Source organism: Lepidochelys kempii, chromosome 7 (assembly GCF_965140285.1).
Source record: "Lepidochelys kempii isolate rLepKem1 chromosome 7, rLepKem1.hap1, whole genome shotgun sequence".
NCBI lineage: Eukaryota > Metazoa > Chordata > Testudines > Cheloniidae > Lepidochelys > Lepidochelys kempii.
Genome location: NC_136386.1, coordinates 96,781,251 through 96,793,376, shown reverse-complemented (window position 1 = coordinate 96,793,376; position 12,126 = coordinate 96,781,251). Strand labels below are relative to the sequence as shown.

General features: G+C 35.2%; 1 protein-coding gene across 8 annotated transcripts in view; it reads right to left on the bottom strand.

Annotated features, from left to right (window-relative positions):
- Positions 1 to 1,341: 1,341 nt before the first annotated feature.
- CFAP46 (cilia and flagella associated protein 46) overlaps positions 1,342 to 12,126 on the bottom strand; it is a 141,051-nt gene continuing 130,266 nt past the window's right edge. For 5 of the 8 annotated variants that reach the window (XM_073353952.2, XM_073353955.2, XM_073353954.2 and 2 more), the window contains 6 exons: positions 10,722 to 10,824; positions 9,451 to 9,563; positions 6,965 to 7,046; positions 4,743 to 4,879; positions 4,001 to 4,087; positions 1,342 to 1,707 (listed from right to left, as the gene is read on the bottom strand). In XM_073353952.2, coding sequence (XP_073210053.1) covers positions 1,571 to 1,707; positions 4,001 to 4,087; positions 4,743 to 4,879; positions 6,965 to 7,046; positions 9,451 to 9,563; positions 10,722 to 10,824 — 659 coding nt within the window. In that variant the 3' untranslated portion in view covers positions 1,342 to 1,570. Of the gene's footprint in view, positions 1,708 to 4,000; positions 4,088 to 4,742; positions 4,880 to 6,964; positions 7,047 to 9,450; positions 9,564 to 10,721; positions 10,825 to 12,126 lie in introns of those variants that run through there. The other 3 variants (XM_073353959.2, XM_073353958.2, XM_073353960.2) reach the window with 3 other exon arrangements.

The window sequence follows — 12,126 nt, the reverse complement described above, 5'->3', positions numbered from 1 at the left end:
TTTTATAATAATGTGCTACAAATCTTTAAAGCTCTATCAGACTCTAATTAACGTTAGCACAGTATGGTAGCCAGGAACAGTATCTTTTTAGTGACATTTTAATGCCTTAAAAGTGAGTACAAACAATTTATCACAGGGAACAGGCTTGGCTGCCTTGCTGGGAAAAAAGAGTATTTTAAAACTTTTTTGTTTGAAATGATGATCAAAGCTTTATATTTTCACTAAGTTCTAAATTATTTTGCATTTATTACTATTGGTACAAAAAAGGTTATAAAAACTTCCACCGGTGACTGACTAAGCATAAGGCAAACGAAATCTGCCTATTTACAATTATTTCGGAATGTGGTTAATTTAGTAGTTCTACATAAAAGATGCTTTTATATTATCAATGAAACCTATGAACAGACAGCACCAATTAAATATTACATCCCTATTTTAGGTAGTGTAGGACACATAATTTATACTCCCTTATTAGTTAGTTAGTTAATTAATTTTATTTTATTTCATTTATTTTGGAGGCCAGCAAATGTTATCCATGTTTACTGCTATACACTAGGGAAAAGATCAATTACCTCATAATAGGACACCCTAGAAAAATTTTCAGTCAGGTTCCATGGACATTAAATGGTGTGTCTGGGTGTCGAGCTTTTTTTTGATGTTCACTGTTAAAGTAATACAGGAAAGAAAAGGTTAAGTAATATACATGGTCCCCTAAAATGGGGCACAATCTACTAAGTAGGATAGGGGAAAGGAATTTTAGTGACTTGTACCTGTACAAAACTCCATTGAGTACTTTTATAATTGCTGCCACATCACTGGCTTTAGAATGTGCCCAAATCTTGTGTTCTCTAGGCTGTGACTGTAGGACAAAGCATTGTCAGCAATATAGTAAAGGTGTGACAAGATCAGGAGTGCTGGTAAGAGGCTGGCCTTTCCCATTGTTGGGCTCCCATTGCTGAGCTCCCTTCCCACATCTGTGTGTGGCCCTGGAAAATCCAATCACTATTTATACTATTGTAGGTGAATGCAGAGCAAGTAATGCAAAAGGACGTGGAAAATATACCTTATTTTTGCTCAACACAACATAGTTGATTGCAAATGAGTTTTCTGGAATTTTGTGACCCACAGGAGAGATTTGAGAACTTCGTCAATGCTGTTATAAATTATTCAAAGGAAAGTTAGTCAATTAAAAAATACTTTTGAGTCTCATCGCACAAGTTTGTGACATGAAAACCAATATGTTTGCTCTTTTTTAAGCAGGAGGTAAATAATGGAGTAATCACAAGCAGAAATCCAAGATTTGTTTTTAAAGACTTTAATCAACAACAGAAGAGCACAGAGAACTACATATTTTCAATAACAGAAAGCTCTGATGAAAACCTTCTTTGATACTTTAATATCAGTACACAGATCTAAAACAAAGTAAATTAGCTAACACGCTTTGCATATTCTTAAACTCAGTTCTTATTAGTTTACACAAAAAGTACTTAAGATGACTGACTAAATGCTAGCCTTCAAGATAAGGCCAATATCACGTATTCCTATTTACATATAGAAACCTGATATGAGTTCACGTAACAATTATGTTGGGCAGCCCATATAATACACAATTGAAAGATGAAGGCTGAATTGCAGGAAGGTTTGACTGATTGGGAATGATCTGGTTTTCGATTTCATCACTAGAAGAATTCTTAGAATTCTCTTCCACTAGAAAATATTCAAAAAAACTGTTATTTACAATTATACCTATTAGAATATTTTACAATATAGTATTTTTGCCTTCTGTTTGCTTAAATATTCTAGTATTTTTGCATTCCTCTGTTTTACATTGAAATTATGATCAATACACACTAAGGACATTTGAGTATAGAACAGAGAGAACTCAGACAATACTTATGATTTTAGTCTTCCCACTACCCCAAATCATTACTACAATAAGTCAGCAAAGTGAGGATTTTGTTGGCTTTTCACCAAGAACAATTGCGTTATTTTATTGTACTTTACAGGCAGAAGCCTTAACTTTGGCAACTTCTACACAACTTTGTAAATGGAATATGATTTATGATGCTATGTTAGTAAAAACCAATAGACAGATAAGTCCAGGACTGCCCCTGTGGGGGTCTCCCCCAAAGCCAGCAGGTGGAAATTCCTCTATAAATTACCCTGTACGGAGAAGAATTTCTAGTAGCTACCTTCTACCAAGCAGGCTGAACTTATTTTGTATTTGTAGAGATTTTGCCATGATCTGCAGCCACATCACTGTAATTTACTACTTGCTGTAAAATGTAAAATTAATGAGTATATTTCATGTTTGTCATGCTCTTAGCACTGCTTGCCACTCACACAAATGAAATTTTATATCAGTCAGACTTCATGGGAAATAATCACACTATGTTGGTGAGGATTTGGGCTAATTGTGGTAAAGCTACCAAACAGGAAATTTTACATAGGCAAAATGTAATTACCCAGATTAGATTTTGGTCATATTACTGGCCTTGGTACCCCTAACTTTTCCAAAAATTGCCACTGAATGTCAGCACATGTAGTCAGGACCTTAGCTTTAATTCTCATCTGTTAGACTGCACTTATACCAGCAAAACACCCCCTTTAAACATGTTATTAATTCAATACTAACTAAGGCCCTCTGCCTGCAAACACCTATGTACATGTATAATTTTAAATTTGTGTGTAGTCCCACTGACCACAACGGGACTGCTAATGCGTTTAATGATAAACACATGAGTAACTGTTTGCAGGATTGGGGCTTCAGACGGGAGAGTGCCACCAACTTAATCACCAACCATATTGTATTTTCCAGGGAGGTGTGACTTACGTATTGATCTACTCTGACTCTATTTCGTGTATGACAGCACACCCAAGGCAGTAAGACTGCACACAGTACATTGTTGATAAATACAGATTGGAAACTGCAGAGAACACTATAAAGAGTGAGTCACATTCATTACTTCCTACTGAGAATTTGCATTTTTATGGAAGTAATTTTATATAATAATAGATTTACTTCATGCAGAGATAGTTCAGTTTACTTTATTACAAATACATACTGCATATGTCAAATGAAACCAAATTCAGAAGTTGCTGGAATCAAGTGAAGAAGTTTTCATAAAATGTAAAGATTAATTAAGCTTTCCATAGAAACTAAACTTGAAAAGTACCTTACTAAATTATAGAAATTTTCCAAATATCCATTCTCCATGGCATATGCATAAATTAAAGCTTGATTTTCAGAGACTCCTGGCACCAGCAGCTCCCGCTGCAGTCTATGGCAATTGCAGGTGCTCAGAACCTCTAGAAATGATGCCATTATGTAATAAGCTATATAAAATGTACACCATTAGATTAAATAGAATGAATTTTTATCAGCATAAAAATAGAGTAATGCAGCGATTTACCAGGACCCAGATTATGAAGCAGAATCAACGTTGTCCTGGATAGTCCGAAAATGTGAGATTAAGACTTATTTGTCTTAATATATGTTGAATTAATATGTTTCTTATATATATTACGACTATATGGTGATTAAAACAATTTATGATTTGGTACATATTAGACACTCTAAGATACTAGTTCACCTTGACTATCTTGTGTGCATCGGTCTACAAGGTCTGACTTTTAAGCTCTTCTCTTTCCCCTAACTCCCTCCATGAACTGTGGATGTACATATCAACTGCAAAATGTTTTAAAAATTGTTGTAATTATATATTCTTATCTCCTAGTTAGTGGAGGCCTTTTTTCAAAACCACAATATTCTCCTGATGTTCCTTTGTTTAAAACATACTTATTTCCAATCTTACCTTTAGCTTTGCAGTAAATCAACTGAGGGAGAAGTGCAACTGAAGACAGGAGCCACTTGATGTGGCCACATTTTTCCTCTCTTGCATTGTAACAAAGAATTGTAATAGTGGTTAAACTACAAGCATCTAACTTTGTTAATATCAGAGGCCAGTTTCTGTACATTATACAGAAGTGTATTTCTTACCTCCAGTTGGTGATTTTTCCACTCCAATCGTATACTTTTGAAGAACACGAATGGTCTGCCCAGTTGTTTTTCCAGTTTGTAACAAATCTAAAAAGAATGACTGTCATTTTAATGAACTTTTAATGAGAATTTTGAAAAACAAGAAGATACAAACCCTGGTTTTTTTAGACCAGTGCCTCAGCTTTTAAAAATTGAGCAAATCAAAATGATATAAATCACTAAGAGTTAGTTATAGTTCTGCCTGATTGTGCTAGTAACTTTCAGGTAGTTTCCCTTGCTGTGCCCTAGCAGCACCTACAGATTGCTCTGTGGCTCTCATGATTCAAGACCTTGCTCTTAACTATAAAAGTCTTGCTCTTAATTTATAACCAGCAGCTTGTCCTTCACTCACATTCATTTTACATTCTTAAAGCAAGAAGACAAAGTTAATGTTCTCCTTGAAGGCATCACAGAACATTTTCTCAAAATAGTAAACTGCTGCTAGTGTCCGGCAGCTCAAGGCCACTTCTCTCTCCATTAATGGGGGACAGGTAGGGCTCTGAGCAGGGTTTTTAGGAGGAGGGATCAGAAAGCCCGCATAGCCAGCCAATCCCTGCTACTTATTAGCATGCAGGTCTTCACAGCCTCTCTCTCAGCCCTCGATCTACAGAGAGGATAGTACAAGAATTGTGCTATTCTACATAAAGCATCAGAAAATTTTAAGGACTAATGTGTTAAGGTAAGATTTGCCACAAGTACATACTTTCAGACAAGATTTCCAGCCTTTTTGCGTTCTCTTGCAGGGGTGTATACCACTGGTTGGCCATAATGGAACGAACACCGGTAAGGCTTAGAAGGATTGCTGTCTCTGTTGGTCTCTCTACAGATATATGTAGACGACTAAAGAAAGTCAATAGTATAAGAATAATAGAATCAATCAATTTTGAATATAGAGGACAAAAATGACTTTTATTCAACTTTTGCCATACAAAACATATCAGTAAATGGTGGATTGCATTTTTCTCATACATTTTTAATTCTTAGTGAAAATGTGTTGGAATGTTTTGTATTAAGTATGGGATGCTATATAAACTACTATGTTAAGTTCTACTTCAACTTTGCAGGGTGTGAACTCTGACCTCGCAGACTGTGCACTGCCATGTTACTGTTTAGGGAAGGATAATAGAGTAAATTAAAGGAAAGAATAACAGACAAAGCACATTAGTTGTGGATAAGGGGCTGTGCAGTAGGCTTTAGAATCCCACTGAGTTCTTTGGAGACAGGCATGCTGAGTTGTTGGCAATGTTTACCTTCAGGAGGAGGAAAAAGAAGAAGAGAAGTGACTTCTCCTTACATGAGATGCATGTCTACGCTTCATCATATTTGGAGATAGGGCTGCTAAAAAAGTTTTACTTTTTTACTGCTAAAAAAGTTGTATTTTGTTTCCCTTGTGGTAATAACATGTGTGAGCTACCCCAAGGTAAAACAACAATGAAGACAAGGCACTTCAGGCTGCCCTTGCAGTTAAACTAGAGTCCCTGGTCTTACTGTATTTTTACCTCAACATAGGTCACACATATTAATTACCCACAGTAAAAAATGCAGATACTTTAGCAGTGAAAACAAGCGGTTATAGCGAGTGCTGAAAAAGTTTGGAGATTCAGAAACAACAAACAAGGAAACATGTTCTCCTCCCTGGAGCCGGACTAAATGAAATTGCTGCAACTGAACATTTGGAGATTTGGAGTTTTGATAGATTTTTTTTTTTAGGTGAAATTTTACAGTATTGGAATTGTAGTAATTTAAAAATGGAATTTGGCTTTTTGTCAATGTGCATTTCATGGTAATCCCTGTATAAAACAACAGTTAAGGTTTTCTATAATCTCTTTGGAGGATGCTATCTATTTCTTGGGGGAACATGAAGTTATGTGATTTAGCTTCTAATTGAAGTTATTCTAAACTTTCAGGGAACTGTCACAGTCAGAGCCATAAATCATCCACTTAAGAGATGCAGGATGACAGCAACAGGCTGGTAAATACAATAATCTATTAGGATGAGACTGCAAATGTACACAGTTGGAAAACCTACATTAAGAAATTGTCTTTTGACTTAATTTAGGGAACGACTGTGTTTGGGGGAAAAAAGCTTTGAGAAATAAAGGCACCATTCTTAATTGTTTTCACGTAAAAGAGGGGGATTCAGGCTTAGTTACTGGATTTAAATATTTAGTTATTTTGTGTGCGTGTGTATTTATGTATTAGATATCTTACATCCAGCACATTTTAATTTGCAAGGTGTACAGGTACTTTCAGTGGAAGTGGCGATACTCACTGATGACTCTTTATATTTTTAGGGGGACTTTTCTATATATTTCCTATTAGTGGGACATTTATCAGATGAAGTCAGAAAAGTGGAAAGTATTTTAATCTCTCAATAATTTGTATTAGATATATAAAATAAATGTGTAAGCTTTGTCTCTTTAAATTTAGAAGCAAGGCAGATACTTAGCTGTCTTCAAGGTTAACACCTTTAATCAGCAATACTAAACATCTGGAAGGAAGTTAATTAGCATTCCAAAACAATTTATTCTAGCAGACAAACACTTGGCTTAGTATCAAAGTATTAATTGTATAAACCTTCAGAAGGACTCTAAAGTACCTTTCTATGCTAGAAAGGCTGTATCTGTTTAACTAGATTGATTTAAAAATCCTGAATTCAGAAGACAGTGGGGAAGGTTTCTGCCCCCCTGCCTTTGTCTCCTCACAACCTTGATCTGTCCTCATCTGTGGAACCCTGATACAATGCAGCACCTGCAAAAAAGGCTTCTGTAGGATCATGAAGAAAAGCAGCCAAACTCCCCACTCCAGACTCAGATCTGAGTCCACCCCACTTTCAGAAGCAGAGGAGACAATTTTAAATTTGCTTTTAAAGACAAAAAATGTGGCACTGTGACTATCTGCAGGATAAAGTAAGATTTATGCTACCTTTTGAGTGTATCAAGCTTTGCCAGTCGTTGGAAACTCTGATTTGACTGCATCAGATCTAAAAGTATCATCAACTGGCATTCTGGAAAAATAAAGTTAGTTGTTTTAACAGCATTTACAAAATGAATATAGATAACATGTGCCTTTCTGATGATATTGTTCTGGTGAAAGTATTGAATAAACAGTTTTCAATATAAACATTTATTGTTTCTTCTGCCATAACTGTATATTCAGCTATTGGTTAAGGAAAAGCATTTGAATAATCACTTTCTACTACTACCCGACGTCTTTTTGTTTTGTGTTTGTACAGCACCCAGCACAATTGAGTCCTGGTTCATGAACAGGGCTCCTACGTGTTTTGGTAATACAAATAGTAAACAAATAATAATAATAATAAATTTACAGGACTCATTTCTGCAACCCTTTCAAGCTCAGAAGAACTGATTTCAGTAGGATTTACTTGCATGAGTAAATACTGCTTAAGGTTGCAAAATTTGGTTCAATGTGATTTTTATCCAGAAGGGTCCTATTTATTCTTACAAACAAATGACAGGGATCTCTGCTTCATTTGTCAGTTGTCTGTCTGAAAGCAAATTAAATTTAAGTGAGATTTACGAATATTTCTACTATTCAGATAGATAATCACATTTTGCAAATCAAATGTGATTTTTCCAAATGCGTTAAGTTAATTTACATGGTCAGTGAGACCAAATCAAGGAATATATAGCAGACTAATTCACTACCAATGCCTTTTCTGTACTGTTTTTGAATATTTGTTAAGGAAAAACACAAGAAGCTATTGGAATTCGAATAGCTAACTTATCCTTTCTAAATAAATATTCATGTCCTTTGAAAAACTGTGAAATGTGGATAATTGTAGCCAGGATGGCAAGAAACAATCTTCACTTACAGAAAATTTAGTGAGAGAATTATAATGCCATGTTTGCAGACATAGGTCAGTGGAGGGTCATAAGAATTAATACTTATTAGCTTCCATGAAAATTAGCTCTGTACCCAATTCAGCCTACAGGTAACATTAAATGACCTCATGGGCTGTCAACCTGTGGAAAGTTGGGTAGATGACCAGAAAGTGGAAAGATTGTGCAGCTACCCCGACAGATACACTGTGTACAGTGGATATTTAAGGGCTTGAGGCCAGATTTGTAAAGACACTTGAAATTAATGGGTGTTTCATGCCTAAGTCCTTTAAAAATCCCAGTAGGTGCCTAACTGCCTCTTTAGGTGCCTAAATACCTTGAAAAATCTGGCCTCAAATCCTTAAATATGCCCCTAATGGATCTGTCAGGATTAATTCCCTGTAAAAGGTATACTGTGCAGCCTCTAATAGGAATAACTATATTTTAAAGGAATAGAAGCGGTAGCCACATGAAAAGAACATTAACACCTACGCTACTAAGTGCTTAAAGTCATTTTTGAAAATGGGACTTTGGCTTCTAAGACACTTGGGTGCTTCTGAAAATAGAAGACTTTGGTCTTTCAACAGGCTCAGAGAAATTTAACAGACACAGGAAACAGACTTGTTTTCTTTTCCAGTGAGGATGAAAGCCATCACCACATTGGTAAAAATGCATCTGAGTAACTGACAAATCTACCAAAGCTTTCTGAGAAAATATAAGATATTGTATCACTAGCCTCTGTGTTTCCCCTGCACTATGGTCTCTGTCCATGGAGAAGTGCTGGAAATCACACAACATCTGTCTCACATATTTTCTGTTCCGGTGGTGTCTTTATCAACATGTTTAGAATTTCCTGTTGATAAAATAGGGGGACTAGACTTTTCCTAGCACTTGAAATTTGATTCAGCATTCAAGAAGCACCATCATTCTAGACATAGGAAAGGCATTTCCCTGCTTTTTCAGGGGACTATAAAACAAGACTACCAGAGACATATCATTTAGGCCCATGTTTTCAAAAGTGAACTCTAATTTTCAGTGCTCAACTCGAAACATGTAAAGTGTAATTTATAGATACCATCTCCAACTCTAACTCAACTCGGAGCTGTCAGCGCTCAGAAACTCTGAGAATCAGATCTTGGACTCCCAAAATCTGAGGCAATTTTTGAAAATTTTACTCCTAACCTTATAATATGTGGCTTTTTGAGAAATTTGGACCCAATGGGAAGAAACTAAATTTCAGGAAGAAGAAAAATATGTCCAACAATAAAAACAGCAAGCAAGTCTGACAGTAACCCCTCCGTCCCAAAAGCAGTGTTAAATTCTCACTGCTTAAATTCTAAGACTATTCTAACAGATAGCAAACAACAGGAATTTAAATGGCTATTTGTTCCACATGTTGAATGAAGAACTTCTTGAATGAAGAACATGGTCCCTTAGCTCTGTGTTAAACTGTACCTTTCATTGCATAAGCCTAATATTCTCATAATTATTTGGCATGGAATAGAATTTTATGACACTTTGCAAGGTAAGAGAACAAAATATATAGTTTTTTCAGCTTCCTTATCTCACCTGGGATGTTCATAGCAATGAATCTGTTAAGTAAAATATGAGACAAGAATCTTTCCATTCCATAGAACAGAAACGCACTGCAGTTATTCAGAAGCTGCTCCCACTCAGCTTGACTGCAAAGAAAGGTAAGCTATTTAGACCAGACAGTTGATTTACAGTAATATTTTTCTGGATACATCTCTACAAAATATTTCAATGTCAATTTCTCAACAAAAAATTGTTTGAAAAGTAAAAAGACAAAAGAGAGAGAAGACTTCAGTTATGGTACAGAATTTGAACAGCAGTGTGTGTGAACTATTACACAATAATTTACTTAGCTAAATTGTATACTTTACCATAGTAATACAACACCCCACAGTAAATAAGACATGGACTGCGCTTTTGAGATTTAAGGGACTATTCTACAGAGGAACAAGGGAGTATATACTGTGCAATCCCCAATTCTTTGAGATACAGTATTTATTTTAATGTTCAAAGGGAATGCTCAAGGACTAGCAGAGATACACTCATTAGGGAGCTAAGGAATTGGGGTGTGGAAAGAGATGATCCTAAAATTGAAGTAATTATAAATGAAGCTAAGTGAACCACCTATATGAAACAATATTAATTCCATCATCAGGTCTTCTTGAAATTGTAAACTACAGGATGAATCTGCACTATTTTATTTCAGAAGTCTGTGCTACAATATTACAATCCTATAGTTAGTGTGAAAATGATATAGTTTTCAAATATTTGGTTCCAAAATTGTTGATTTATTAATTCAGTGAAGATGAAAGTACTTGTAAGATGGACGGGTGGTGATCTGAACTACCTGAACTTGTAACCTCCTGTTATTTTGTCAGAGTGATATTGCTAGAATGCCAATGTTATAAATTTGTCTATGTATACACTTTATAACTTTCTCTCAAACTCCTTGTATATGTCTTCTCCAGCTTTCCATTATTTTAGATAAGAAGGTTTTTTCCCAAGTTCCATTTATGGTAATTTTATTACAATCAAGAAGGACAGTGCCATTTTGCTAACAATAGAATACCCCTATACATACTATAACCTTGCTTGTGATCAATATGGCAAAATGTATTACAGGTGTGTCTTCTGGATTCTTTCTTTAAATTCTTCCATCTATAAATCTGTAGCTATGCTTAGGGTAGGGGCGATGTCTTCCTATGCATTTGCACAGCACCTAGCACAATGGCGTCCTAGTCATGACTGGGGCCTCTGGGAAATACCTCTTTGAAAAAAGAGAGAAATATAGAAGAGCCATAACAAACCTTGGAACATGCATGCTACCAATAACTCCTTCCCAGTGTGGTGTAAATTGGTCATGATATTTTTCTAGGATTTCCTTTATTTTTTGGGAAGGACTTACTGCTTCTGTAACATAAGAATTTAATCATTTAACGTAATATAGAGTATGCAATGCAGCCTAAATTTCTAACACGCAGAGGCTGGCAATACAATTTTTTTATTTCTATCATCCTTCAGTCTAAAGTTTTTCATGAGAAAAGTCCAGTCGATATGCCCTGTCAATTGTAGGTCTTAATCCTGACTAAAGCTAAAGGTGCCAGCTAGTGCCAAGTGTGATGGCACATTTTATGACTGAGAGGGATACAAAGATAACCTAGGAGAGAAGTCAAGGATAGAATAGGTATAAAAATGAGCTCTAAAGATGGTTCTTCTGTGTCAAGAGTTAACATAACATTGCACTGCTCATAATATTCCTGCTTTAGGGGCTCAGATACTCTGGTGATAGGAATTATATAGCACCTATATACAAAATGGAATTCAATTTCCAGAGCTCTCAGTCTAACACATTTCACAAGACTAAACTCAAAACCAAACAACCCTTCAGTTTTAGTTACAGTTTAATTAGTCTTTTCCATATTGATTATATTTTCTATGTACATGTAGCTATAATTTCCTACGTGCAGCTCCTCCAAAACTTCAGAATCAGTTATTTCTGCTCTGCTATCAAAGAGAAATTAGGTAGAGCAACGTGTCCCAAAGTCATAACATTTGTTATATGCTAAGGCTGGAGCAATATTTTCCCCTTTGTTAAAGATTATTTTTTTATAACTTTATCTGGTTCAAATTCCAAAGTTAAGTATATTTTGAGCATGCTGAATAAATTAGCTTTTGCTAATAAATTTGAATAAAAATTAAATTAAATTATTGTCTTCAGTGGGAAAATAGGTGACATTGGTAGTTATGAAAATATTTTGTGTCATACTGTACAAACACAGTAACTGATACACGTAGCCTTGGTAAATACACTCCACAAGAAAGAAGTGGCCATTTTTAAATGACCTTACATTGACATTCTTGATTATTGTTGTATCCTTGACCTTTTATAAGGAATCACAAGATAACATGCCACTTCAAGGCTTTAATCACTACATGAGTTTTATTTATAATCTTTGGCTAGAGGACTTCTAAATATAACTCTTGTTAAAAGTGATAAAATATACACAGAATTCTAGCATAATGGCTTTTATTTATCAATAGAATGCATAGAATTTTGTTTTTCAAACTTTAACTAGAAAACATTATTTTCAATTTTAAACGATTCACAAAATATGATTCACAAAAAATGATTCACTAAATCACAAATATGAAATTTCCAAATGTACAGCAAACTGGTATCACATTTCTAGGAGGTTATTTGGGAGGTCTAAG